General features: G+C 49.0%; 2 protein-coding genes across 10 annotated transcripts in view; both read right to left on the reverse strand.

Annotated features, from left to right (window-relative positions):
- Positions 1-982: 982 nt before the first annotated feature.
- LOC101791695 (5-hydroxytryptamine receptor 7) lies at positions 983-10,616 on the reverse strand. Of its 2 annotated transcripts, none has more exons than XM_072036775.1 (3): positions 10,486-10,605; positions 9,147-9,700; positions 983-2,827 (listed from the first exon to the last, which is right to left on the reverse strand). In XM_072036775.1, exons 2-3 carry the CDS (start codon positions 9,650-9,652, stop codon positions 2,056-2,058), a joined length of 1,278 nt encoding a protein of 425 aa, XP_071892876.1. In that variant the 5' UTR covers positions 9,653-9,700; positions 10,486-10,605; the 3' UTR covers positions 983-2,055. The 2 variants fall into 2 exon arrangements, with proteins under 2 accessions (XP_071892876.1, XP_027311637.1); XM_027455836.3 differs by having other exon boundaries at positions 984-2,827; positions 10,528-10,616.
- Positions 10,617-15,732: 5,116 nt separating this feature from the next.
- Positions 15,733-27,247, reverse strand: part of SLC4A11 (solute carrier family 4 member 11) — a 137,940-nt gene continuing 126,425 nt past the window's right edge. For all 8 annotated transcript variants that reach the window (XM_072037904.1, XM_072037906.1, XM_072037905.1 and 5 more), the window contains 2 exons: positions 25,688-25,857; positions 15,733-22,700 (listed from right to left, as the gene is read on the reverse strand). In XM_072037904.1, the coding sequence (XP_071894005.1) occupies positions 22,637-22,700; positions 25,688-25,857 (234 nt within the window). In that variant the 3' untranslated portion in view covers positions 15,733-22,636. The remainder of the gene's footprint in view (positions 22,701-25,687; positions 25,858-27,247) is intronic.

Here is a 27,247-nt window from a genome sequence, read left to right on the forward strand (position 1 = left end):
TATACACAACAGCAGAGCAACCAGACTCTTGCTATGTGCTGAATGTGAAGTGGGCTGCCTTGGGACCTTCACATCCAGATGAGACCTTCTGAATTAGCAGCTGGTTAGTTTTAATCCAGACAGAGCAGTCAAAAGGGCACTGCTAGCTCCGTGGCAGGGAAGGAGGTGTGGAGCCCAGGGAGGAAACCAGACCCTGAAGCAAATTCATGTCCCTATGGCTGGTCAGATCCAGTGACCAGCTGCTGTTAAAATAATTGTGATAGAGCTAATGCTGGCCTATGGTGTTTTCTGGAAGGAGAAGGTTTGTTTTTGATAAATGGTCCTGATATGGGCAGTCAAAGTATGCCCTAGAGACATGGTATGGGGGGAACCTATTGTAGGGACCTGGAAGCAGAAGCATCAGGAGAAATTCCAACCAAGCTGGGGAAGGGTGATGAGTAGCAAAATACACCAGGGTGACCAGGCACTGACATGGGAAAGAGGTTTAGCACACATTCATGTAGGGCCACAGATGAAGAAAGATGGTGAGGGTATGCTCACACCTTGTCCTGCCTTGTGTCCCTGGGATCTCTGGTTTGCAGGATGTATGGCCACAGGACATCACAGGGACACCGCCCAGGTTTCCCTGGGCAATGACATCCCTCCTTGACAGGACATTACAGGACACATCCTAAATACTGGCATATAACTAGGCTGTTCAGTGAGGTTGGGTTTTGTGCTGGTTCTGGACAGGACTATGGGACTGTGGAGTTGCACTCCTTGAGCAGAAGGGGCTAGGCTCTGAATGTGAAGCAGGAGAACAACTAGACACCTTGCTGTTCCCAACCTCTTGGCCCCTTGGGACACTCCCAGTGGTCTTGAGGCAGTTGTCCTGCTCATTTGGAAACTTGCTGTGAATCTCCAGTTTAAACTGGACACCCTGTTGAAGAAAAACAAGGTCAAAAGCAAAGGGGGCTGCAGGAAGACAAGCCCTATCATCACATGAACATAAACCCAAATGCCCAAAGAAAATACACAGAAATAAAGAAACCAGTCTGTATTTTTTTTAAAAAAAGATACATCACTATTAGTGTATTTTTTCAAGCTTGCTGGACATCATACTGAAGCACTGTAAAGCTGTCAGAGAAATTATATACTTTTTTTTCTGTTGTCAACCAAAGCGTGCTTTTATAGAGTCAATTAGCCACAAATTATGAACACACATCACTTGTCTGAGAATGAATTAGAGTACACCCCAGTGAACACATCCATCCTTTGCTCACTGGCCATCTCCCTGATGAGGATGCCATCCGACTGTCCTATCCAACCACAGGGGGAACGTGGTGTTCAGTCGTGCTGCATCCCACGAGCGTGCCTCTTTCACGTGCCGCAGTGCTACAGTGTGAGGGGAAGGAGGGTCATTGGTATTACGGCTCTGACGTGCAAACCTGGACACGAGCTCAGTGTGTAGAACACAATCACATCGGTGGGAAGAGGTCCTAGAAGCTGGGATGTCACGAGTGCCTGGATCTACGATGGAGCCTGCAGCTGCTGTTGTAGCTGATAAGGGAAGTGCGGCCAGCATCATCTTTACAGAGTACATCCTGTGCTCTCCACCGACCTTAGAGCCCTTTTCGAAGGTGGAGAGCCATAGTCTTACCAAGTTTTTTTGTTGTTGGTTTCTTTTGTTTTGGTTGGTCGGGGGAGGAGTTGCTTTTCATTATTTTTTTTTTATAATATATATATATATATATATATTTTAACAGATGGGAAAACCGAGGCACAGAGAGGTGGTGTGACTTGCCCACAGTTGGTGGTAGACCTTGGATCCCTCCTGGTCTCAGCTCCCACCTGGGGCATGGTGAGAAGGGAAGGGTGCCCGCTCGTTCCCCCTCAGGGCAAGGAGAGCAGCATCTCCTCCTGGGGTGAGGGAAGGGGGCTGCTCTCTGCAATGACATCTGACAGGGGGCAACGGCACGCGTGGTTTCTTCCAGCCCCGAGGGGAAGGAGAAGCAAGGAACCTGAAATGGAGGGGCAGGAGTTTGTCGGTCAGGCACTGAGCTAGAGGACACGGCTCTACAGGATGCATTCGTGCCTCTCTGTGGCTTTCAGGGCCTCGTGCATGCTGGCGGCGGAGAGCCTCCTGTTGATGTTCCTGTACCTACACCTCAGGAGGTTCCAGAAAGTAGTCCTCAAGTCTCGGTTAAAGAAAGCATAAATCAAGGGGTTGATGAGGGAGTTGGTGTACCCCAGCCAGAGCAGAGTCCTCTCCAGCCGCAGCGGCATGCAGCTGCAGTGGATGCCGCAGATAAAAGGCCGAGCTGTCGACATCAGGAAGAACGGGAGCCAGCAAAACGTGAAGGCCCCAACGATGATCCCGAGGGTCCTGGCCGCCTTCTGCTCCCGTTTGAAGATGGAAATGTTCTTTCGGTCTTGCCGCAGCAGTTTGGAGAGGGTGGCGCACTCCTCCACCGCCTTGGTGCGCTTGGAGCTGTGGTGGCCCCGGCTGGAGGCCTCCAGGCAGTAGACGCCCTCCTCTTCGTAGTGCTTGGGGAAATTCATGAAGCGGTGCTTCTCGGCGCTCACCTTGGCAGCCTTGTAGATCCGGCTGTACATGACGAGCATGACGGCCATGGGGATGTAGAAGGCAACCCCCGTGGAGTAGACCGTGTACCCGAAGTCCTGGCTGATGAGGCAGACCCTCTCCACCGTGACGTTCTTGGCCCAGCCGAAGAGGGGAGGAAGGGTGATGGAGGCGGACAGGAGCCAAACGATGAAGACCATCTTGGCCATCAGCTTCCCGTTTTGTCTCACGGGGTACGTCAGCGGCCGGGTGATCCCCAGATACCTGGAAAAAGAAGAGTTGCAAAGCTTAGGGGAAGAGTTGCAGAGCTTAGGAGGGTTGCAAGACATGATCGCACTTGGTTAGCACTGGGAGATTTTCATTCCTCATCAGCTTTCCCTACTCCATCACAGGAGAATTTTGGCCTGGAGAGGGAATAAGAAGTGAATTCCCCAAATGAAATTCACAAGAAGTGAATTCCGAACTTCACACCCTTCAGCCCTCTAACCTAAAATCCCATTTCATTTTTTCTCCTCTGCTTTCTTGCAGCCACCTCGTTCATGACACAAGATTCCATTGAATTGCTGAGGTCAGTCTGGGCTCCACATAGCTTCCTTGGGATTAAAAAATGTTAAGAAAGGCTTAGTTTTCTACCAGAACTATTTTATACAGAGAACTCACAACAAATTCCAGTGATGGCACGCAGCTCACTCCAACCTATTGCCCACCCAGGGAAACCCCCAGGGAGGAGGTGGGTGATCTGCAGCCTAATTCTTGCACACCACAGACAGTACAACGCATCATCCCTCTCTCCATCCAGCCTGCAATATTAGGGCAAGCCCAAATGTTCCTGCAACATCTGCTGGAAAAGATCTTTGGAAACTAAGATCGGATCAAGAACCTCTTGCAAACATCTGGAGCAGGCTGCTCCCACGGACGGCTGATTGCTCCTGAAGAGGTGGTGTTCCTTGGGGAGTAAAATGGATGCGGGTCCCAGTGGGAGATACCAAAAGCGCGTGGTGACCCCTGGATTCATAAATTTTGACGCCCGGAGTTATTAATCTTGTTAGTCTGATTGAAAGGGGATGGAGACAACATCAACCATCAGCTCCTGGTTAGACTACAGCACGTGATTTTGAAACATCCCCAGGCTTGGGAGGATTTGTATGATTTAGACATCGTGTCAGCTGTTAGTTGATAAGTTGCAGTTGTACACTAATAAATCAGCAGGGATTTGGCCACTGCCAGCCCGTGCTCCCACCGGAAAACCTCCTATTCCATCTCAACGAGTGCAGCAAAACCCTCCAGCTGTTGCGTGGTTTTGGGTTACAGCCTCTTTGCCTCAAACCCTGGCCGCTGTCAGGAATTTGTAGGCACTTTTAGGCAGGATCAAGTCACTTCTTAATTGCCTGGGATAAACTGGGTCAGGCCAGAGGGGAAGTGAGAACAGCAGCTGTATGGACAATTTTTTGCTAAAAGTATTTCTGGGGAAGAACGGACTTTTCTGCCAAAAGGAAAATTTCTGCAGAAAATTGTACCCCTGATGTATCATTATTATTATTATTATTTTTTTTTTTCCCCCAACACTCAAACTATCTCATTGTAGGTGTTAGTAGATTTTTCTTCCCTTATTTTTTTCCCTTCTCCAAATCGTCCCCCAGGAGTGGAAAAAGAAATAATAACAAAAAAATCCAAGTCTCTGTTCCCTCCCCTGTGCCAAATAAAATCAAAGCCCAAACTATTCTCACCTGAATCCCAAATAAAATGAATTTTACTTCATTCAAAGAATTATTCTTTTTCTATTTTTGTCTGTATTTTCTTCAGCTGGTCTAAGTCAAAAAACAAACAAAAAAAACACAAGCCAAGCACAACTCTACACACCCCCCGATGTTGTTTGAACACCCAGAGGTGGCACAGGCTGCAGGATGATGTTTGGGGGTGTGAAGGCAACGCAGCCTCTCAAGAAAATGCTTTTAACCCCATAACCCTATCGAAAACCTGTCTGCATTGGGAAGGATGAGACCTGGTGGGACGGAGATGGGCAATGGGGATGGTTTTAGTGCTGTACTTCCAAAAAACACCACCTCCTCCTTCCTACCTGGTCTCAGCTCAGTGAGAATGGGGCTGAAGGACTGGGGTGGAAAGATGCTGCCCCAAATCCCTCCTGCTGCAGGCTCGGTGCCCTTTGAGCTGGGAGAGAACCATGCCCTGCTGCTGCATCTCCAAATTCAGCACCCAAAAATCACAGATCCAGGCCAAGAACTTTGCACGCTAATATCTGCTGCACCGTGTGATGCCCTTCGTTATGCCATCACCGAGGTTTCTTTAGAAGCCAATCCACCCGGGATTTGCTGAAACTTCCAGGAATTTACAAGCAAGCCCAGCAAAATGCACAGTGATGAGATTTAAAAGGCAGGACAAGCTGACACAATTCATCTGTGTGTGCCCTGTGCCACCACTGCTGGAGGACACGGGGCCGTTTTGGGGGTCTCTGCCTATGGTTGTGATGAGAGACCAGCATCCACAGGAGGTGCGCTTGCACAGGCAGGCACTGGGATGCAAATCGAATTCCCTCGCTCTGATTCATTTGTGTGTGTGTGTGTTGCTGTTAATCAGGTTTAGCAGTAATCAGGTAACAAAAGCCAGTTCCTGGAACAGCGATTTGCTTTTTTGTATGACTTTGTGGGACCGTGCCACGCTGAGTTGATGGTGACCACTTTTTTTGCTGTTCCACCAAAAATAAAACAACAAAAAGGGGATGTTTCACATCCCTGCTTCACTGGTGCAGCCCGAGCCCTGCCCCAGCCCCCTGGACCAGCCAATTCAGGACATTTATTCCAGGCAGAACAACATCCACTGAATCCTTACACCGGGGATTAAACAATAAAGGGAAGCAAAACCTCTCCAAGGTGCCATACCCATGCAGGTCAGCTGAACCCAAATGAACTCAGAGCTGAGGTTTCCTGCACCCCATTTTGCCATTTTTTGGCCAATTTTAAGCTCCATATCTGCTTCCAGGCTTCATCCTGCTGAAGGAGAAGGGACCTCCAGGTGGAGGATGGTGGGCAGATGGGGGCCAAGTGCCCGTGCCCAAGGCCAGGGGTGCTGGGAGCACCCACGGGAGCTTCTCAGCCAGCTGGAGATGCAGCACAGGGACCCACCTGGCCTGGGACATGCTCAGATGAAGGACACAGGAGAGGCAAACCAGAAAAGTGCAGTTTTTTTTTTTTTTTCACCCCGACTCTTTCAGGAGGCATCCCTTCTACTGGGGACAACATCGTTTTGGATCCTGCTGTCTGATTTTGGGTAGGAAACACTCACCAGGGTGAAGGGAGAGCTCCAGTCTCTGCCTGGGAAAGGAACAGAGACTTTTTCCTCCACCAAGAAAATTTTAAACACTCTGAGGGGTTTCTTTTATCAGTGGATTGGCATTTTTACAGAGCTTCATCAAAAGCTGAACATCCGAACGTTTTTTTTTTTGTTTCATTTTTCCTTTTTTTTTTTTTTTTTTGGCAATAAAGAATCTATAACTTTGGCAGGCTTTTATATAAGAAAAATGTAAGAGAAAGATGGACGTTTCCAGCATTTTATTTTATTTTTTTTCTGATTTAAAAGAAAATCAATCAAACTCCCCTTCAGACAAGACTCGCTCTACCAGCTTCAATCAAGAGGCTTTTAGAAAGCGCTCTGCATTAATAATCAATAGTAGCAGCCCACATTTTAATAGCGCCTGTCATCTTGGGCAAACCGAGCATCTTTTATACCTGAGCTAACCAAAGTGTGAGGACACTTCGGCCATCGATAAAATTTATGACCTCCTCTCTGGCAGGAGCAGGCAGCTGCCTGATGTTGCGGACCACATCACCATCAGGACAGGGCTGGAGGAAGCATTGATGCTATTAGATGATCTTTAAGGTCGTTAAATGATCTTGAAGGTCCCTTCCAACACAAACCATCTGTGACTCGATGATTCTGTGCATCCCAGGATATGCCGAGGGAAGGAGGTACCGGTGCTGTCCCTCTTCTTTCTTGCAGGGCAGGAGAAATTGGGAACTGGTGGAAATTTCAGCAAGCCCCCCCCTGAACAGCCATTTCGTCTCTTTTGGAGCAAGTGTTGGAGGTTCTATGCGAGCTCTGCAACCCTTTTGTTTTAGCTCTGCTTTGCATCAGCACAGAAGCTGAAATGTCTGCTTCTGGAGATGTTTCCACCAGGGGATAAGCCCCAGATCCTGCCCGTCCCAAGGCCAGGAGGAGCAATGATGATTTTGGGGGTGCTCAGGGCAATCCCTGCAGCCCGCAGCTTGTTCCTGGGGATCCTTGGGGCAGAAAGCAGTGGGATGGTGCCCCGGCCACCTGCTCCTCCTCAAGGGCATCAGAGGACATCCCAAATATTCCCCTTCCCTCCTCGAGCATGGGATGGACTGAGCCCATCCAGCCGTCCAAGCCTGAGGTGGGCACAGCCATGGGGACATCCACCCCGTGCCGCCACCCCGCTGGCTCTCCCTCAGCTGAAATCACAGCCTTTTACTCTTTTTCTCTTGTCCCCAGCTCAAAAAGTATCTCTGAATATTCCTCTCACGCTGCTCAACTTCAACATTTTTGGCAGGGGGATGAAGGTCTGGGAGCAAATGCCTCCCGACACGGCACGGTCCCTGCGTGGATGCACACAAGGAGCGAGCCCGTGCCAGGAGAGCCGGGCTCTGCAGCAGCCTCCTGCCCTCCCAGCTCCTTCCTCCATCACCCCGCTGAGAGGTCTGAAACACAGAAGGGCCAAGATTTGTCTAAAAGCACCAAAACCTGTGCTGCTTCCTTTGCTGCAGCTCCCTTTTCCTCACCAAAAAGGACAGCGGGGCTTGCATGGCCAGTACCGGTGATGCTGCTCAGTGTGAGATGGGCGCAGGGTGCTGGCAGCATTTTTGGGATGCTGCCCTGCTCTGGGACTCCTCAGAGCCCCCCGAAGCTTGTCTGGGTGTGCTGGGCAGGGATGAGCCCCCAAAAAAGTTGGGTGCCCACAAGCACCTCCATCATTTCCCGGTGGAAGGAGGCCGTGCCGCGGGCTGCAGGGATGGGTTGTAATGGTTGTCCTAAAGGGTCTGTCCTGGGTGGTGTGTTTGGGATGGGGGTCTCTGAGGGAGGGATTGGGGAAAGGAAAGGAAAGGAAAGGAAAGGAAAGGAAAGGAAAGGAAAGGAAAGGAAAGGAAAGGAAAGGAAAGGAAAGGAAAGGAAAGGAAAGGAAAGGAAAGGAAAGGAAAGGAAAGGAAAGGAAAGGAAAGGAAAGGAAAGGAAAGGAAAGGAAAGGAAAATTTGGAAAGGAAAATTTGGAAAGGAAAATTTGGAAAGGAAAATTTGGAAAGGAAAGTTTGGAAAGGAAAATTTGGAAAAAGGAAAATTTGGAAAGCAAAGCCAATCTGATTCATATGTAGCTGCTGCTTTGCTCCTCACTCATCCAGAGGAGATGTTCACGTATCCCACTGCTGCGTTTGCTCTCTTCCTTCTCACCAAAGCAGACTTTTCTCCTGGCTACACCAGCTTTTTAGGAACAGGCTGTTTATGTTAACACAGCAGGTCCAGCAGCAGAGCAGGACCTCTCCGTGCGGTCGGCCGGGGATTTTGCTCAGCAAACCTGCTGTGGGAGCAGAGGAGAGGGCTTGGGAGTGTGAGATGCTGCTCGCTGCTGCAGCAGCCAGGTTTTCCCTGGCCTTTCTGCTTTGTCAGCCGGTGCCACACTGGGATGGCGAGCTACCAGGGTGGTGGCATGGCCACCGTGGCCAGGACACGGGCACGGGTGGCCACAAACACCAGCTCACGGCTGGAGGCACGCAGGCTCCATCCCTCCCTGAGCTGTTATCACCAACCAGCCCGGCTCGCGGTGCCAGCACAAACCAAACCAACCCCCCCAAAGAAAGCCAGCGAGCACGTCAGATCTGGATCCATCCCACCGGCTCGTCAGCACAATGTCCCTAATGACGCAGCTGCTATAATTAGCCCCATGGGGGTGCTGGCTTGCCCGAGTCTCGCCAGTTTGCCAGACGGGCTCGGCCTTTCCCTCTCCACTCCAGGTGTGGGATCTGAAGCCAATGACACCCCACAAATGCATGCATTGGGCTACACCAGGGGGTTCTGGATTTGGGGTATCAGGGGGTTCTGGATTTGGGGTGGGCTGGGGGAGCTGCTGGCACCCTTGGCCAAGGCATGAGCCCGGGGAGCAGCAGAGCATCCCACAGGACTGAGCTCCTGATGCTCCATCCCTGGATTTTCACAGTGCATGCGCTTTTTAAAAATTTTGTTGGATGCTTTTATGGGCCAGCCTCCTTCCACCGAGCTGTGGATGGGCAAAGTCTCTCCTCTAGGCTCTGCTCCACCTGCCAGGGACGAACACGAAGCAGCCGCACAGAGGGGGAGGACTAAGCAAGGACTTAGAGAAGTTACCCAAGAAAGCACCTTAAGCTCGGCTCCTCCAAAAGACCCCTAATCCGCACAGAAAGCCCTCACCCACCTCCCACCCCCAGAAAACACATGCAGCATCACCGACCCAAGACGAACAAAATCCTGGTGGCCCCCGACCAAATATTAAAGCCTGCGTGGTGTCCGCCTCCCCCCTTACCTGTCCACGCTGATGATGCACAAGGTCATGATGGAGGCGGTGCAGCACATCACGTCCATGGCAATGAAGACGTTGCAGAAAACCTTCCCGAAGAGCCACTCTCCCCCCAGCAGGTCGGTGATGGTCACGAAAGGCATGACAGCGAAGGCCACCGACAGGTCGGCGGCCGCCAGGGACACCACCAGGTAGTTAGAGGGCTGCCGGAGCTTCTTGACGATGCAGACGGAGATGATGACCAGCCCGTTGCCCGCGATGGTGGTGAGGATGATGATGGAGAGCACGGCTCCGATGACGATCTTCTCGGTGTCCCCATAGAGCAGGATCTCCTCGCCGCAGTCCGTGGCGTTGGTGAGGTTGGAGGAGGGCAGCTCTGGCTCGGCTGAGGAGGGTTCCTCAGGCATGAAGGGATTCGGGAGAGCTTTCCGAGCCGGGTGCTGCTGCTCTGCGTTCCCCACGAAGAGAAGGTGCTGCTCCAGAAACCTCCTGGGGCCAGCCCTCAGCAGCATGCTCCGAGCTCCCCGCGGCGGGCAGCGGCTTCCTCCCAGCAGTGACACCTCCAGCGACAAACCAGAACATTTGATCGCAAACGGGCTACGAAAATAAAATCCCCCCACCTCCTTCCTCCCTTCCCCAGCCCTTTCTCTTTTCCCCCAGAGCTGCGGCTTCCCAAATCTGCGCCAAGGCGCGCGGTTTTGCGGGAGGCTGCTGGGGGAGAGCTCGCCCCCCACTTTTCAAGCAGCACAAGCTGCCCGCTCCATCTGCAATGGCTGCCTAATTGCCTGATTTTCCAGCAGGACAGACCCCAGCGGATAATTGTCATTGCCTGTCTTTCCTTGCTGCCGAGCCGTGATGCTGCTCAAGGCGTAAATCCGTGCAAACGCCCTGCACCTCCAGCCACGTTCCCCTCCGTGTGAGCACAGGAGAGGGGGTGACAACGCAGCCGGGGCTGCAAAACCCGTGCCCACACATCTCTTGAGGGTGTCAGCACACAAATTGTAGCCCCACAACCATAAACCCGTGCATTGGGGTGTCACGGCCACGCACCGTGCCGTACACATGGGTAGCATCACTGCCTTGGGTACCACGCAGGTCAGGGTTTCCCGGAGCCCTGGGCATCCCCCCCAAGCACACGGGAGCCCCCACGAGCACATCCACACTCCCACCCCAGTCCTCACCCCTGTGGGTATTTCCCAGCCATCGGTGGGGAAACTTTGGGGTAGGGCTCGCCCGGTGCAGGGCTCCGAGCATCCCGCACAACCCGCATCTCGCTGCTTCAGAGCCCCTTTTCCCCTCGAATTGGGCTTAAATAAACCTAAATCACATCGCAGCCCCCTCCTACCCTTCAGATTCTCCCCTCCCGGGGCGATGGGGGTCCCGTTACCTGTGCCGAGGGGGTGAGACATCCTCCAAGCGAGCCCCTGCGAGCTCCGGGCAGGCGAAAAAGCGAAGAGCCACCCCCGGAGCATCCTCCTTCCCTCCCCGGTCCCTCCCACCGCCCCTCCCAGGCAGGGACCCCGATGCTCCAGGCTCTGCCCGAGCCCCTGGGGGACAGCAAGGATCACAGAAAGGTTTGGGGATGAGAGCAAAAGCCGGGTCCTTGCACCCCACAGGAGCTTGGAGACCCGGAGCGCAGGGCTGGAATTTGGGCAGCTGCCCCTGGATGCGATCCTGCGGCGAGAAGCCTGTGAGAGTGAAATCAGGCTCTGGGGGCGTGCAGGATCGGGAGCAGCCTTCCCTGCTTTTTTTTTTTTCCCAGGATTATTTTGCAGGAGGGGTGCTCTTTCCCCGCTCCATGCCTTTGTTCCTGCTGGTAGGAGGTCCTGTGCTCCCTTGGCTGGGGGATGAGCCTTTTCCTTACCCCAGTGAAATGGAAGCAGAGAGGAAAACCAAAGCAGGCAGGAGCACACCGATCACTCCCCCTTGCTAAATGCTTCGTGGATGCTTTGGTGCCGGGATTCCTCCGGTTTTTAAACCAGAGCAAAAGCAGGGGAGAGGAGTCTCCTTTTATTTTTTTTGGGGGGGGGGATGACAACTTGGGTCCCATCCTGCACCCCTCTGGAGAGGAGCACACGAGCTGCTGGCACATTTGGGACGTGTTTCCCGGTGCCCTGCTGTGTGCTGAGCACTGGGGGAACACGAGGGTGGATTTCCCTCTTAGGGGACAGGACGGGATGCGCCTGATGCCCAGACAACCTCCCGTCCCCATCCTGACACCTGCTGGAAAAACTCACCCTGCGTTTCCAGAGAGAACCCTGCCGCGGGACGGAAAGGTTTGGCTGTGTCAAAAAGCCACAAAAACTCACCCCAAAATAATCCCATCCAACTGGGAGGGGCTTTTCCAGCTTCCCTGGAAGTGCTTTTAAAGCCTTGTGGCCTCTCTGCTCTGTTTCACCCCCTATAAGCTGCCTGCAACAGCTTTGGGGAGCAGGGTTAACCCCCCTCTGTCCCCTCCCAGCCCCATTTTTGTAGGACACAACCTATATTTTATGCCTTCCAACATCCCTGCAGATCAGGAGACTCCTAAAGAAGGGTTTTTACCCCTTTTTCAGGTGGGATGAGCAGCTCTGATAACTCAGCAAAGCCCTGGAAAAGCATGGGATGGCTCAGGGGACTCAGAGTGAGCACCTGGGGGCGTCTTCTTATGGGGTCTGGCGGCTGATTTGGGGGGAAACAGGAGGGAAAAAGCCAATCATGCAAAGGAAGGATTAAAAGTCATAATAATAATAATTAAACCTCCTCGCTGAAAGCCTTAGCGAGATATTTCTTTAACTGCAGGCCGCGATGACCTTGCTAAGACACTTGCTTCTGGGGCACTCTGGGAAGCGCTAATTGCATTTAATGGCAATTAGGGGAGGAAGTGGGCAGGGCACCTTTAGGGCTGCTACTAGAGAGTGATGGATGAACCCAGCAGAAAATCAAGCTGGAGATGCCAAGTAGCCACGGTCCAAAGCCCTTCTTGAGGGCAAGGCAAGGGTTTGGAGAAGCAACTCCGAGTTCAGCCTCTCCGTGCCACCCGAAAGCAGTGCCCAAATCCTTGCCCAGCTGTCTTCTTCCGTCTTCCACGTAGGAGCGGCTATTTTAGCTATTAATTGTTCCCATTAATTCCTATTAACTCTAATGACAAGGTGATAGGCGCGGTTATTAATATGCAAATGTTGAGAAATCTCATTAACTCCCAGGTCCTCCAGCTCTCCAAGTCTGTAGGATTAGCATCCCGAGGCAGGCATCGCAGGTGTTGACATTTCTCCCTCCGAGCACGCGGAGATGGGTGAAATTAATCTCTTGGTGCCTTCAAGGAGCATCAGCACAGGCTGCTCTTGCCTCCAGACATCCCAGGGAGCATCCAAACCCGCTCAGATTTGGAACCAGAGGGGCTAAACCCACTGTCACGGAGGGGTGGCCAACAACCTGACCACGTGCAGACCATTTTATGCTTTCTGCACAAAATCCTTTTTCCATCAAAGGGAAAGACCAAGCAGATTTGGGAAGCTAATGACCTAATAGTGACTTAAAACGCTCAGAGTTGGCTCTATGATTTTATTTTATTAATGTTTTTCCTATCGGACCTTTCCCAAAATAGTCAGGAAACAAAAATAATCTGGAAAAAAAAATGTTTTTGGCTATGCTAAAGGCACCCCATGCATTGTGCTGGGGTGCAGCTGGGAACCTCGCAGGAAAACCCCATCCAGAGGAGCTGTGCACATAACTCATCTCAGAAAATCACATTTTTTTGCTGAAGAAGCAGCCACACTCCCTCTGCTGGAGCCTGCACACACAGCCTGGAGCTCTCTGCGCCCTTGGGTGAGCCCCCAGGGATCTGAAAGGCACCTTGGGGAGCTTTGGGGGGCAGAAGGTGCCTATGGGGGGAGCTAAATCCTGGTGGGGCTGATGAAGCAAGCGGAGAGAAAGCGAAATCCTGCAATTAAAGAGGAAAAGGTGAGAAATGGGCACCTGGCTGGAGTTCCCAGCACAAACCCTTCAGCCCCACAGCTCTGGCTCGCAGCCCCGGGCACCCGTTTGCCAACTTCTCATTAGCAAGCTGCTCTCGTTAGAGCTCATTTCTGGCTCCAAGTGATGGCCAAGTGGGAGTGATGCACCGTATCCACCTGCTGCTCTCCCATCTCCAAAGGGTAGAGCCTGATTTTAGGTGTCCGCAGCGAGGTGGGTGCTGATTTCATATTTTGGGGGGCCGAGATAAAGGCACCATACATCCCCCCTCAACAAGAGTGATGAAATTACGCCTCCGTCCTACCCAAATTTGAGCTGGAGAGGAGCAGGTGGTGCAGAAAAAGTATTCCTGGACCAGCTTCTTCCAAACATCGGCAGGATGAGGCCGGGGGGGAGCAGCAGGGAGGCTCCTGGGGATGCTCCCCCCAGGCTGGGTGCCCAAGTGCCCAGGAGAGCCCCCAAGGGTGGGCTGGAAGCGGTGGGAGCCTCGTGTGCTGGAGCAAAGCTGGCAGCTTTGACAGCCAAAAAACCTTCCTTGTCTTCTTCTGTCTGTCCCCTAGATGGCACCTGCTCGCAGCAGATTAAATTCCTGGTGAAAAACAGCGGGTTTGGGTGCCTGGGAGGGGGAAAAATGCAAACAGCAACAAAACAGGAAAAACAAACAAGCAAGAAACGCCCCAAACACAAAATAATAATAACAATAATAATAATGCAATCCAGAATTGAGGCCCTGCTGTCTCTTACAGCTGGAACTTGAGCTATCTGACCCCTGCATTGTTTTCATCTGCTTTTCCCTCTGGGTGCATCTCCGGGTGCTCAATTCCCCAGCAAACCCCACTGACAGAAGGAGCTGAGCCCCATCTGGGGGCAGCAATGGGCCTCCCCACAGACCTGGCTCACCCCAGGGAAATATTTTTATCCTTTGTAGGGATGGGAAACCCAGAAAGGGAGGAATACACCAACTGTGTTTTGATTTTAAATCAAATCAGGACATCAGGAGGGGAATCGTGCTGACACGCTCCTTGGGTCAGCAAGCAAAACCCAGAGGCAGCCACCCTAAAAGCTCCCCACGTCTCCGTGCTCCCATGCCAAGACCTGCAATAGGGAAAAACCAGCGCTGACAGCCCCACAGACTGCATCCGTGGGGCCTGACGCCTCTCTGAGCCCTTTAGCCTTGTTATTTTTGGCCCAAGGGTGTTTAATCCTTGCTGGCAGCGTCCTGGTGGGGATGGATGGATGAGGTGGGGGGGACACGTCCCCAGCTGACCCCTTCCTTCCTGGGCTGGGACCTGCACCAAAGGGTGCTGACATGCCGGCAGACTATTATTAGGCTTTGTTTTAGCAGGGCACCTCGCAGGACAGGGCCCTGCCAGGCTGCCCGGCAGCTAAATGTCCCCGCAGTGACAGCCAGAGGTGACAGAGGTGTCCTGCCCACCCCATGTCCCCTCCCCAGCTTCTCCAGGCTGCTCCTGTGCCCCCTGAAGGGATTTGGGGCTGTCCTGGGCATCACCACTGGAGGAAGACAACTGGGAGAGCAAAAGGATGCTGTGGCTTTCCCTTGGGGGCTGCTGAATTAGCAAAATGTCCCGAAACTCTGAGGCATGAAGGTCTGAGAGGCTGGGTGGCAGCTGGCTTCACCTTCCCCATGGAGCCCAACTGTTCATAGTCTGTAGGGTCTGACCTCCCCCCAGCCTCTGCTACAGCCTCGTGCATGGCAAAGCCTCCCCATTGCCACGCCAGAGCAAGTTTTTGGCTTTGGCAGCCCAGGAGAAGCCTCCTGCAGCAGCACCCTGCCTTTGTGCACGCAGGACCCAGCTCTCCCCACGATGTCCCACACCCACCCCAAAGCCCCTCAAGGTCATTTCGAGGCCCCCAGACTTGAGGCTGCTCTCATGTTCAAGAGTCCTTTGACTGTGAGAGCACGAGAAGTGGTTCTGGGTCCCAGGCAGCAGGGTACTCACACCTCAAGCCTCCTCCAAAGATATTTAGCCCTGAGCTCTCAGCTGAGAGGCTCACGTGGAGACGGAGTCCTTGGGAAGAGCTTTCAGCAAGGCAGGGGCTGAGTGGCTCTTGCAGATGCCACGTGCTGCTCTCAGAAAGGCTCCCATGGGTAAAAGCTGAGCCTCTTGGCGAGTACAGGTCATTTGAAGTCATTTTTTAACCCCCTTTCCCCTCCACTCCCTCCCCAAAAGCTTGTCTTCAATATTTTCCTCATCTTCCAAGGAAGCCAAAGACACGGGGCAGCACCAGCCCAGCCTAGGCACACTCAGCGCACTGCTAAGATGCAATTATTTCTCATTTTTCCCCATTAAATCATGAAGCAATCCCATTTCTGGCTACCCAGCCTCCCACTTGTAAGAATTATAGAATAGCCCAAGGTGGAAGGGACCCACAAGGGTCATCGAGTCCAACTCCTAAGCCAGCACATCTTGCACAGAGTTGAGATGCTCCCATGCCACCAGAGCTGGGAGTTACAGAAGTATCTCAGCTACAGGGTCTCTTAATTATTTTTTTGACCCCCTCCCTTTTTTTTTGGATCCCCAAGCCACCAAATAAACCCATAACCCCGCCCTGGGACACAAACCCTAGCTGTGCAGGGAGCTAAAGGTTAAATAAAGGACACCACTTAGGCACAGAGTAGAAATATATAAACAGTACATTTCTTTTTATTTCCTTTTTAAATACAGAGCTTCCTTATGACAATAAAGGAATTCCCTCTCCCTCCTCCTCCTCCCCGAGCAACTCTTATCAAAAGAAATCACCCTCTGCAGAACCGACACCAGGCAGGGGCGTGCGCTTTGGGAGCGTGTTTAGCGAGTGCAGGATCTATAGGCTGTGCCTCCATAAATAGGAACTGGAGCTTTCCCTTCGCTTTAAATAGTTCCCGAGCAGCCTGGGAGGGAAAGCTCCCGGTCACTGAATGCAGAAATGTTTCACCAGGTCCATGCCACTCAGCAGGATAAACCCAGCACCCGCAGGCTGCCCGAGCCAAGGGGCTCTGCTTGCAGGGTTTGAGCCAAGCCAGATCCATCCCACGAAGGTTTCTCCTCTTAATCAGCCCCCCCCTCAGAGCTCATTCTGCATTTTCACTCCCTCTACTGAAAGCATAAAGGGAAAATGAGAGTATTTGGGATGCAGCCCCTTTTTTGTGTTGGGTCAAGGGGAAAGGGGTTGATTTACACTGATACAGGAGCACGTATTTCAGGGTAAGGGAGGGTTTTCAAGGGCTGAATTCTGATAATTTCCATTTTTCGGGGGTAATAGCTGCATAGGAACAAGCTAGAGCTTCAAATCAGTGAAAAGGATGGGGGAGAAGCAGAAGAGAGCCACCTCTGAGAACAGCAGAGCACCCCCACCGCATCAGAGCAGCTCTGCCAAATAAATGCCAAGAGGCTGAAACCCCCAAAGGGTCAACAGCACGGCAGGCTTCTCCACTTGATCACTTCTCCAGTGATCCACTTAAACCCACCGGGTCCTTTAGAGATCACAGCCAGGCACCTGCTGAGGACGGCCGGATCCTGCACACATCCCCACAGCTTCCAGATGGGGACACCTAAACCTGGGCACTTAAACCTGAGCTGCTGAGCACATTTCGGCAGCAGAAGTCTAAGAGAAGGGATGTACCTGCTAACACCTGGGCAGGCAAAGGAAGCTCAGGAGTGATGTGAGCCTATTTGTGCAGGCTGGGGCTCTGCGCTTTGAAATTGATGGTGCTGGTCCCAAATTTGAGAAACTCGGAGCTAGTTGGTGCTATGGATGTATGCGTTAAAAAACAAGTGGCTAACGCTGCTCCTAAGGGAAGGGTACATGGCCTGAGCTCAGCTGTGCCACCCAGATGTCCATCAATCCTTCCAACATCCTTCTGAAAAGGGATCGATTGCCTGCCGCATGGCAGGACGAGCCCCCTTGTGCTGCCACTGCTCATACAGACCCTTGCAGGAACTGTCCAAGTCCCCCAGTCACGGGAAGCTTATCGAAAAGCGATGCCTGGAAAAAGCACGCTGAGACCCTGACTGCTGCTGATAGACCCAGCCACAGAGCTCAGCCCTTTGGCAAGCCTCCCGGGTGCTGAAACTGATGCTCCAGCTGCTGAATTTGATATGCTGATTTTCTGCAAAACCCTGAGCACATAACAAATACATTACTGCCAGAGCTTTCTCTTTTTTTTTTTTTTTTAAACTTGAGCTATGCTAGCATTCAAAGAAAAAAAAACAAACAAACTTTTTTTTCCCCCAAACTCTGCCATTTTGTTCACATTCGGGTCTCCCACCTGCAGCTAAGCAAGGGACACTGATGGCCTCTGGAGCAGCAGCAAGAATTGGCCACGTGGATGACCGAGATGCCCCACGCATCCCCCTCTTCCACTCAGGGGACTTCAGCTCTCCAAGCGAGATCTTTGCAGCAGGGATGCAGATGGGGAGCAGAAGGCAGCACGTCCCCCAGGACACGCTCTTAATATTTAACGCGGCATCAGGATCATGCCAAGCGATCCAAGCTCAGGCAGAGTTTTCTACAAGAAAAAGGAGATGCAGCCAGGGATTGTCTTAGTTTGAAAGGAAAACACACGCAGGCTGAAGAGGAAAGTGCTAATTTGTATTTCTAAAGGATGGACTCGGGCAACTCCCTCGTCTGTCTGCTCTTTACAGAATATTGATGGCTCGCTCTTTGCGACCAGATCTGGAGCCACGAGTGTAATGGACGGGGTTTGGTACTTAAACGCCTTAATTAGATATGAAAACAATTAGAGAAGACTATTCTCTTCTACCATCCACAGGCCTCAGCACAGATAGAAAATGGGGCAAGCCCATCCCATAATGTCTATTTAAGTTGTTTTGGAAGCCTGACAGATGAAAAGAGGACAGCCCAACTGGAACGCTGTGCCATCAAGTAATCATCTAACGAGATGCAGAAGACAGTGCAACTGTAGGACAATTATGAATCCTTCATAATTGCCTATTATGGCAAAGCGAGCCCCAAGAGAGCGGCTGCTGCCACGCTGCTGCTCAGACACAGGCTCGAGCTCTCCGGATAAAAATACCCACTCAGCATTTTGGCAGCGTTTTCACAGCGGGGACACCAGAGGCAACCTTCAGAGAAGGGCTAGGGAGGATGAGAGTGAAGTCAAATTATTAGAAATTAGAGAGGAAGGGGCTTGCACTGAAGCTTTGGGGGAATGGATGCAAGCGATGACTTTCGTCCAGTCCCAATTTTGCCCATTAACTTTTGAGGCAGGCAGAAACACAAAGGACATATACAAAACAGTGAAAAAGAAAAAAGCTTGGTCAAGGAATAACACGAACATGTGTCAACAGGTAAAAGATGCATGTTAGTGGGACACAGACTGAAAAACAGCAGGAATTTTTTGTGACATGGCACGTGCTTCAGGTCCCTTTTATGTTGCTGAGAACCCCACAATCCCCCCCCCCTCCCCAAAGTGTTCTCCAAGTATATCCAACTTCATGTTTCCTTCTGTTTTTCCTCCAAAAAGTGCCCAGAGAACACAGTCCAGCAGCATCTTCTAAAGCAGAGAAATACAATATGCAAAATTTTGCAAAGATTCAGTCTTTTGGTACAGCTGGTAACGAGGGGGGCCTTTCAGGAAGAATTGTTTGATCTACAGCATACAGGTACATGACCATCTACCAATTATTTTTCAGGGCATCCCAGTTCAAGCAGGCCATCAGGAAGCGTATGTCACATCCCACAGTGGTTGGATTCCTCTTCAAACATTTCTCCAGACAGCAGCTCTGAAGCAAACCAGTTGAATTTTACCCCAGCCCTATCCTTTTGCAGTGATGCACTGACACACATCATCCAACTCGAGTTTGACATTTATTAATAGCTTCAAATGTCGATGCCAGAGAATCTGGGAGGCTGTTGCTAGTGAAGTTGTCAGATCTGCTTTCTAAGCAATCCAGAAAGCCCTGCATCGCCTGCTCAGCAGTCCAGGTTTCACCAACTCCCCTTAGTTTACATGAAGAAACATCTATTTCCATACATTAGCGTGTCAACATCGTTGAAGGCAACAAAATAAGTCTCAGACCAACAGAACTATTCAGGTATAAATCCAATTTTAATTGTCAAGCTAATTTCTAGCTCCTACATTCAGTGCAAGGATCAAAACCTACAGGTTTGAGAGCAGAAATTTATTCTATTCCCCATTTGTGATCATTTTGGCAACTGTCAAAAGGTTAACTTCCCAAACCCACCCAATTTCAGAAGTGCTCCACCACCTCGTGGCTCCAGGTGAACGGCGTGGACTGTCAAAAAGCTATGGACATCCTTCAAACCCACTTCTTTGGCAACAGTTATACATAGCGTTGTGCGTATATAAAGAGCTTATAATAAAACTTTGTACATTCTAATTGTCTTAACCTTCACAGAAGTATTAAAGTGCTCAATCAACTCTGAACCACCTCTCCTTCCCTAGTTAGCCCACCTCCTGGAAGCGCCTGCACTTTTGTCAGCAAAACCAGAAGCAAACAAGACAAAAGGTACAAAAAAATAAAAATAAATCCTCCGTGAGATCATCACGACCCCATAACAGCCAAGAGGCCTTGAGTCTCAGAACCCCTCCTACCCATTTATCCGGACACGGGTCTGAAATAAGCAAGCAGTTTAAGCCAGCACAGCTTCACTTTGGGAGTCGTGCTGCTTCCCCATCATTTGGTTCTTTGGCCCATGACTTCTGTAGAAAGAAAACTCAGCAAAACAGATTCTTATTGACGCCACTAAGAGAAGACAAAGACTGAAGTCGTACTGGTAAAGCAACAGCAACGAACAAAACACCCACCCCAAGAATGGTGATTGGTCTCTGACACCCCCTGGTTAGCTAGGCTTTGAGCGATCTCATTTAACAACATTTGACAATCTGAAATTGACGTTTTCAAGTGGTTTTTGATGTTTTCAAGTGGTTTTAAATAAGGGACATTTTTTGGTCCTTGTGAGTTGGGGGACAGGGGGCTCATCTGAGAACTCTCTCTGACAACTACTACTTCCTCTGACAAGACCCACGTGCAGTTCATCCCAACGTGCTCTGTTCTGGAGGGAATTTCACCCTCTGCTCTTCCTCAAAGAGGACCAGAGCTACTCTCCATCAGGCACATCCTCTTTCCTGCAGCTACAGCACCCACAATGTGAGTTGAGCCACCCCACAAGGGGTAACTTTTCCCAACCAAGAGCTGAGACACCATAAATGCACCCTCTGGACACCTGCATTTAAGAGCTTAACCATAAGATGACACTTCTCATTCTAGTTTTGGTCAATCTGACATCCATGGGAAACGCACATTATTTAATTAACGATTATTTAAGCATCATCAGGCCTCTACAATCACTGTCTTACGACATACTGAACTGTTTGCTGTCACCTGCTCTTTTTCTGTTGACTGGAGATCAGACGTGCTTTTACCACCTCCACCTTCGCGCTGCCCCAAAATCCTGTTTGCTGCCTGCTCGTCCTGTTTCTACATGCAGACCCTGCTAAGAGCCATTCAGAGCCTTCTCAGCATTCCCACAAGAATTGGCTGGTGTGACCTGAAGGTCGTTCGTGCTGCTGCTTTTCTTGGTAAGAAAGCTGGGGGCTTTCCCCTGGGATAGCTGCAGGACTTACTGGCCATGCCCACAAGGGCACATTCTCAGGAACATTTTCTGCACTCTTCTGTTAAATATTAATATAAGGATGAAAAAGTATCCATAAGAAAGTGGAAACTTTTTCAAGCATGTTTTAAAACTGTAAGCAACTCCATTACGATGCAATACCGTCTGATGTTTAGTGCAAATACACCAAACCTTCAGAGGCTCGAGTCTGACTCTGTTTCAGCATACAAACATTTTCCCCAAAGCCTTTCTCCCTCATCACAAAGCTGGCCTTCCTCACACAGAGAGACATCCAATCTGTAGGGAACACGCTGATAAAACCCTGCACACCATTGACTGAGCAAGCAATTGGTAAGAAATTCCTCTGTGCTAATCTGCAGCATATGCACATTTCATTTTTTGTTCCCCTTCCCTCATTTTTGCTGTTTTGAAAGTTCATTATCTTCAGAGCTCCACATTTTCCTTAACACTTTACACCTGTGATCTGTAACGTGCAGCAATGGGCAAGCACTGAACTAAAGGGCAGCTGGTTTCACAGTACTTCAAATAAGAAAACTGACCATAGTACAAGCAAAATTAAATAAACTGAACTATAAAAGACAGAAGTTAAATTCATCCAGAAATATAATATAAATGTCTGGGAGTGGAGGGGGGGGGAAATGGAGATTAGCTACAGAACAGAAACAATGAAATGACCAACAAATATCGATTAGGCAAAAGAGGAAAATTTTCATTGCATGCTGTACATTAAAATTAAATGCAAAATTCACACGTCAGAGCATCAAGACAGAATGAAGGTGTCAAGCCATGGAAAGAAGAAAGCAAAGGAACACCTTGAATAAAGCAACACATGAACAAAAACAGTAAATGAGCAGCTTCAGAAGGAAAAAAATTAAAAGTGACCATATCTCCAACAAGAAAAAAGCAGCACTGAAGCAGAGAACAAATATATGGTCAAGACATCACGTGTAACACTGATTGCACAAAACACTTTTGATATTTTGAAAGAATCAGGCCTATTTGTATATCTATGCAAAATATATACACAAATCCATATGTATATATGTACACATAGGCACTACTGTACATATGTATATGCAATCATTAACACAACTGCCCTTTGACAAGTTTCAGCATTTGACTCCGGGTACAAGCGAGAACATTGCAGTTGTGCAAAACTACACGTCTGTATTTGATTACCGAGTGGCAACGGCAGAAAGAACCAAAATTAATTCCCAAATAGCTTAGACCCAGATGCAGTTTCACCAACATCACCGTGCGAGCCCAACCTCCGAACATTTCCAGCTCATCTGTAGGAATGAAATATTCATCCAAAGCTGTGGATTGTATCAGTACGAATTAAATCTGCTTCTAACCCTTCTGCTAGGCAGTCTGAAGAGACAGCCAGACGTCTCTCCTGACAGTGATTTACCATGAGGCCATCCCACCTGGAATACTAATTCGGGAATACTGGGTTCATGGGAAATAGAATTCAAAGGCCAGAACAGGACTGTCACTCTGTAAGAGAAAGGTCAGTTGCTGTCCTTAGAGTGTTTTGGAAAACAGGGACGTGGTGCATAAAAAAGGGATTTCTTCCCCCACCCCTCAGACAAGGGAACACGTAACAGCTCTGAATGCATGCTCCAGCTGTATGGGCATGCTGATCTTTGGGGATTCCAGTTTTGGGATGTGGAAAATAGCATTTCCATAGAGCTTGCTTGCCTCACAGCTCCAAGGAGCGTTAGCCTCTCAAGTCCAAGGCTGTTTTGGTCTGACACTTCAATGCTCAATTGGTCTTTGATATGTGCATTACCAATACCATATTAGAGCAGAAAGAAAGTGGTGAAAGAAAGAACTGCAGATAGATTGTTCTATGCCTCGGCAAAGCCGCCCCATCCTTCCAAAAGAGCCATCCTTGCTGCTCCATGTGTGGCAGACCCCGTTTAATGCTCTGCATCCATAGCATCCAAGTACTTGGCTTCGATGATTCTAGGGAGCAGGTTATACCTAAGGTTGAACAACAGAGAGAGAATTAGTTGGTTTTTTTTAAAACCATTGTGTAATGTTTTGTGTGTCCTAAGTCTGTTTAAATTTTCCCATGGCTATGCTCTTGGTTTGTGCTGGGGTGGCAGGCAGCTTCCTGCTCCCCCAGTTCACTAGTGGATGGTTACTTGACTAAAAGTCACCATTTATATTTAATTTATCCTTTCTTTAGCACTCTTCCTACAGTTTCCCAACATAAAAACCCACCTGATGCAGCCTTACATCCATTAAAACAGTGCAAACACCATTCATTAAGAACTCACAGGAGAAACCCTCCCCAGAATTTATAGGGCTGTCTCAAAGACCAGGGTACAAAGCTCATTTGTCTTGCACTTCCCCAGTTCTTCAAGTGTCTCAGGTCACTCTTTCCAGCTCTTCTCACAATGCAGCTTTCATGGCAACTCAGGAGTCTTTTGAAAAGCACTAAATATATCAGCAAGACTTGAGACCGAGGCAAGAGGCTAAGCAGGGCTGTGACATTAATTCCACCAGTTCCATCCCTACCTGGTGTCTGGTTTCCTTTGGGTCATGGAGGTAGTGGTTCCTTTGTTTTCGTGGTGGTTTGTTTGCATGAACAACCTCATGAATTAATGTATTTGGGTGAGAAAGGAAAGCCACTAACAGTATAGTATGAAGTTGCTCTTGTTAAATCCTACTGCACAGCTGTAGTTTGACACCTCTTGCTTTACAAGGAAGCTATTCTTCAGCTGTTAAAATAGGGCACAAAGTGCTAGCAAGCCCATTTAAGAGCTGGGAGGGCATTTTCAACAGCTAGACAGGAGATCCCAAAGAGCACTTACTGAGAAATACCAGTATCTGCTTAGATCAACCTGCCACGAAATAAAATGCTTGAGAGCTGTGGGAGCACAGATAAACATCACAGAGAACTTGGGAAAAAAAAAAAGATCCCTCCCTGAGAAACCTTAAGTATGCCCCAGAGCAGGGATTAGAGTGTAACCGAAAACTAGTCAACCCCAAAGCTTTGAATCAAACCCAGAAATTTGGGATAACAAACAAAAAAAGTAATTTTCTCCCAACTGGCTGTTCCACTGCAATAAACCAGTATGAAAGGTAACAGATTTCAGTGACTATACCAGTGGAAAAAGATTGGTCCCTCAGCTGATGATGATGCAAATCATCTATTTAATGCAGTTGGCCATAGAAATATGTCCTTGAGACAGGCAAATATGGCTGGTTTTCTGGATAGGACACTGAGCCATGACTCATTCATCTGGGTTTGTTTCTTTACTTTGACCCCTGGCTATTCTCCCGTATCTCCTCTTCCTCCCTCCACTTCTTTAAAAACAATTCACTTTTCCCACTCTGCCTCATCTATTTAGATTGCCAAATCTTCATGAAAAAGTCATCATTAGCTACAGAGCTATGCATCACCGTGCTGCCTTCTCAGCTGGAGCCCAGATTCCAGCTTCATGCTGCCCATGAAGGCAGCAAAATTCGGAAAAGGGAAGCAGAGGACAAATTTTTGTATTATACCAGGTAGCAGTACCGTGTCCCCATTAGCAGCAGGGCTAATTAAAAAGGCTATTAGGAAAAGCTGCTCTGGAAAGAGAAACAAGTCAGCAGAGATAGGATAGGATGACAGTATCTTATTTACTGAAAAGAGATACATTTGCATGACTAAATTATCTGTCATCACAAAATCCAGTTCTTTGACCCAGCACTTTCCACAGTAACATTATAATAAATCTGTCACCTGAACATTTGGCAAAAAAAAGGGTTTTCTTTTCTATCCTGAGCTGCTCCATGCAGACTTGCAATTCCCACAAGGCTCAATCATCCACCATCACAAAGTGTTTGCCAGCCATTTAACTAGGCATCTAAAGTACCACCTATGTGAAAGGTGGGTGAAACACTCCTACCACAAGAATAATCATTTCAGTGTTCTCTACAATTTTGTCCATTTCTAAAAACCACACCCAAATAGCTCCAACAGGAGCCTGTCAAAAGCCAGGGGAGCTCTGACATTTGCTTTTGTTTTAGAAGGAACTGAATCCATCTTCACCACCCAAGGAAAATGCCACAGCAGCTGCCTTTGCAGATTATCACATTGGTAGCCCTGAACTTTCAGATCAAATGGAAAACCTCCAACACTGCAAGCTCAAAGACAACCAGATACCACTGGATGCCACACAGGTCTAAAAATAATCAAGTGGGCTGGAAACACATCTGTTCTCTCCAAGATCTCATTAGGGCTTCTAATTACATCCAAATAATGGAGAGGACAGCATGAATGATTTGACTGAAGAATGATGGGCAGTCACTGTCTAATGAACATTAGGGAAGAAGTTCAACTCCTCAGTAATTCTCTTTCAAAATCGCAAGATAGTGTGCAGTACTCCTAGATTTACACATTAGACACATTTTAAGTCTATACCTGCTCTATTTGACTTGATTATTTACAATGGAATTCAGTACTGACCTTATAGACCACCTACACAGCATCACTGCACTAGATAAAAGATAAGGAATCCTCTTTAAATTCACATGGTGCAAGGGAAAATCTCCAGCTCTGCCCTCCCTGAGCACAGGTCTTCAGAAATCAGACCACAAAGCAAAAAGAAACATTACTGATACCTAAGAGGAAAGGCTCAGACCACAGCTTCTCAGGAAGACATCTCACAGGCTCTGCAAAAGGAGAGCCATTTGCCTCTTCACCAGCTAGATATGTACCTGTCAGCCCACATCCCTTTGCACAACAGTCAGCATTAGTAAAATCACAGACTGTACTATTCCTCCTCAAGCTATTCTGGACTACTCCTCCTGCAGGTGGAGAAGAGGTCACCATTATCAACTTCCAAGGTCTGGCTGCTCAGGAGACTACTGGATATCCTTCTAGACCCATTCAGACTTCCAGCAGTCCAAGGCAGAAAGCAAAGTGCATGGGAGAATGAGAAAAATACAGCCAAACTCTGCTTGGAAAAGTTTCATACCTGATTGGGATCATTCCTATCATGATGAGTGGGAAGATCATCTTCATGTAGGGCAATGGTGACATGCCAAAACCACAGAGAATAAGGAGCTGCAGGACCTGCAAGCCTGTGAAATAGTGGATCTTCCTCTGGGGCACTCTGCGGATGTAATGTGTCGGAGGATAAGCAGTCTGCAAATGGAAGAATAGCATCTTAGACACAAAAGAACCTGAACTTAAGAATTTAACACACAGCACAAGCTTTTAAGGAGGTCAGTTTACGTACACTGCACCAACAGCCCTTAATACATTCAGCTGAACACAGGGTTTGTAGGGTTAAAGCACATAACGAACAAACTGCAGCATTGGCAGCGACACGCAGATGACTGGGCACTAGAAACCTGGAGGAGAAAACACCACACAACCAAGATTGCCTTGGGGAGCATCTGGAGTGCAAGAAAATATCTCGATAAGTACAGTAATGAGATTCCCCTGAGTAGGATTATCAGGGCTTTGCAGCAACATGTGAAGTGCCTGTGGGGGTGCGCAGAGGGTGATGGTAAACAGATACTTTCAAGTGTTGGTACTGCTGGATGGTTTCTCCACCTGAAATCCAGCTCCTCATCATTTTATAGACTTTCCTGCTTGCCCTGGTGGTCCCATTTTCCAGCTGAACCCTGGTAGGGGAACAGCAGGAGATGAGATTGCGGAGGTGCTGGAAGAGGCTGTACTCAGACTGTAGTGATTTTCTCAACTCATATCAGCTACTCATTTTTGAGAAAGAGGAAAAGTGACATTAATAGGCTAAATATCACTCGTGGTTTCCTCTGACAGTTACTTGCTCATGTCTGAGCACAAGCTTTGACTCACTGTCTATACATCAATGAAGAATATGAGCGACTGTCTGCTGGCACTGATACAGACTCAATGGATTTCAGATTACGCCATGACTCATTAAAAGGTTTCCAGAAAAGGGGGGAGATCCATATTTGAGAATGTTTTTTAATTTTCCAAACTGAAGCTTGGAAAATTCCACGCATAATTTGTATTAAAACCAGAAGTAATATTCCACATACATCAGCAACTATTCAATCTCCACTCAAAAAAAATAATCAACGTGACAACCGTAATCTTTACCCAGATTTCACAGTTTTAACCTGAGATGTAATATCAGATCAAGAAAGATTAGCAGAAGTACAGAGCCAAATGTTGGGCTTATGAAGCCCTTGACCCTCGTTACATAAGAAGGTGAGCTGGAGACTCGTTATTGCTCCAGGTACCACCTACACTGCAAACAAGTGCCTTCTTCACACTTGTAATACAGATGGCTTGAAAGCAGATCTCCCAGATTTGTTTTCATCCCACATCAGAAGCATTTCAATAATGCAAGTCGTTTCATTTCGAGTCTAAAATCCTACCTCGTGCTTCACACAGGTCAAAACAAAAGCGTAAAATGAGGCAAAAATGACCTTTCCTGAAGCTTTGTTGTAGAAAAGAGTCATCACTATGCATCTGTTTTTTTGTTTTCATCTTTAAGCTGAACGTACTCTGTAGCTGACAGATGCCACAGGAGATTAAGACT

This window comes from Anas platyrhynchos, chromosome 4 (assembly GCF_047663525.1).
Source record: "Anas platyrhynchos isolate ZD024472 breed Pekin duck chromosome 4, IASCAAS_PekinDuck_T2T, whole genome shotgun sequence".
In the NCBI taxonomy this organism is placed as follows: domain Eukaryota; kingdom Metazoa; phylum Chordata; class Aves; order Anseriformes; family Anatidae; genus Anas; species Anas platyrhynchos.

What these genes read in the sequence shown, in the direction of transcription:
- LOC101791695 (XM_072036775.1), bottom strand. Translation starts at nt 9,652, where the DNA reads ATGCTGCTGAGGGCTGGCCCCAGGAGGTTTCTGGAGCAGCACCTTCTC. An exon ending in TGCATCATCAGCGTGGACAG is followed by an intron (nt 2,828 to 9,146) that starts GTAAGGGGGGAG and finishes TTCTTTTTCCAG; the next exon opens with GTATCTGGGGATCACCCGGC.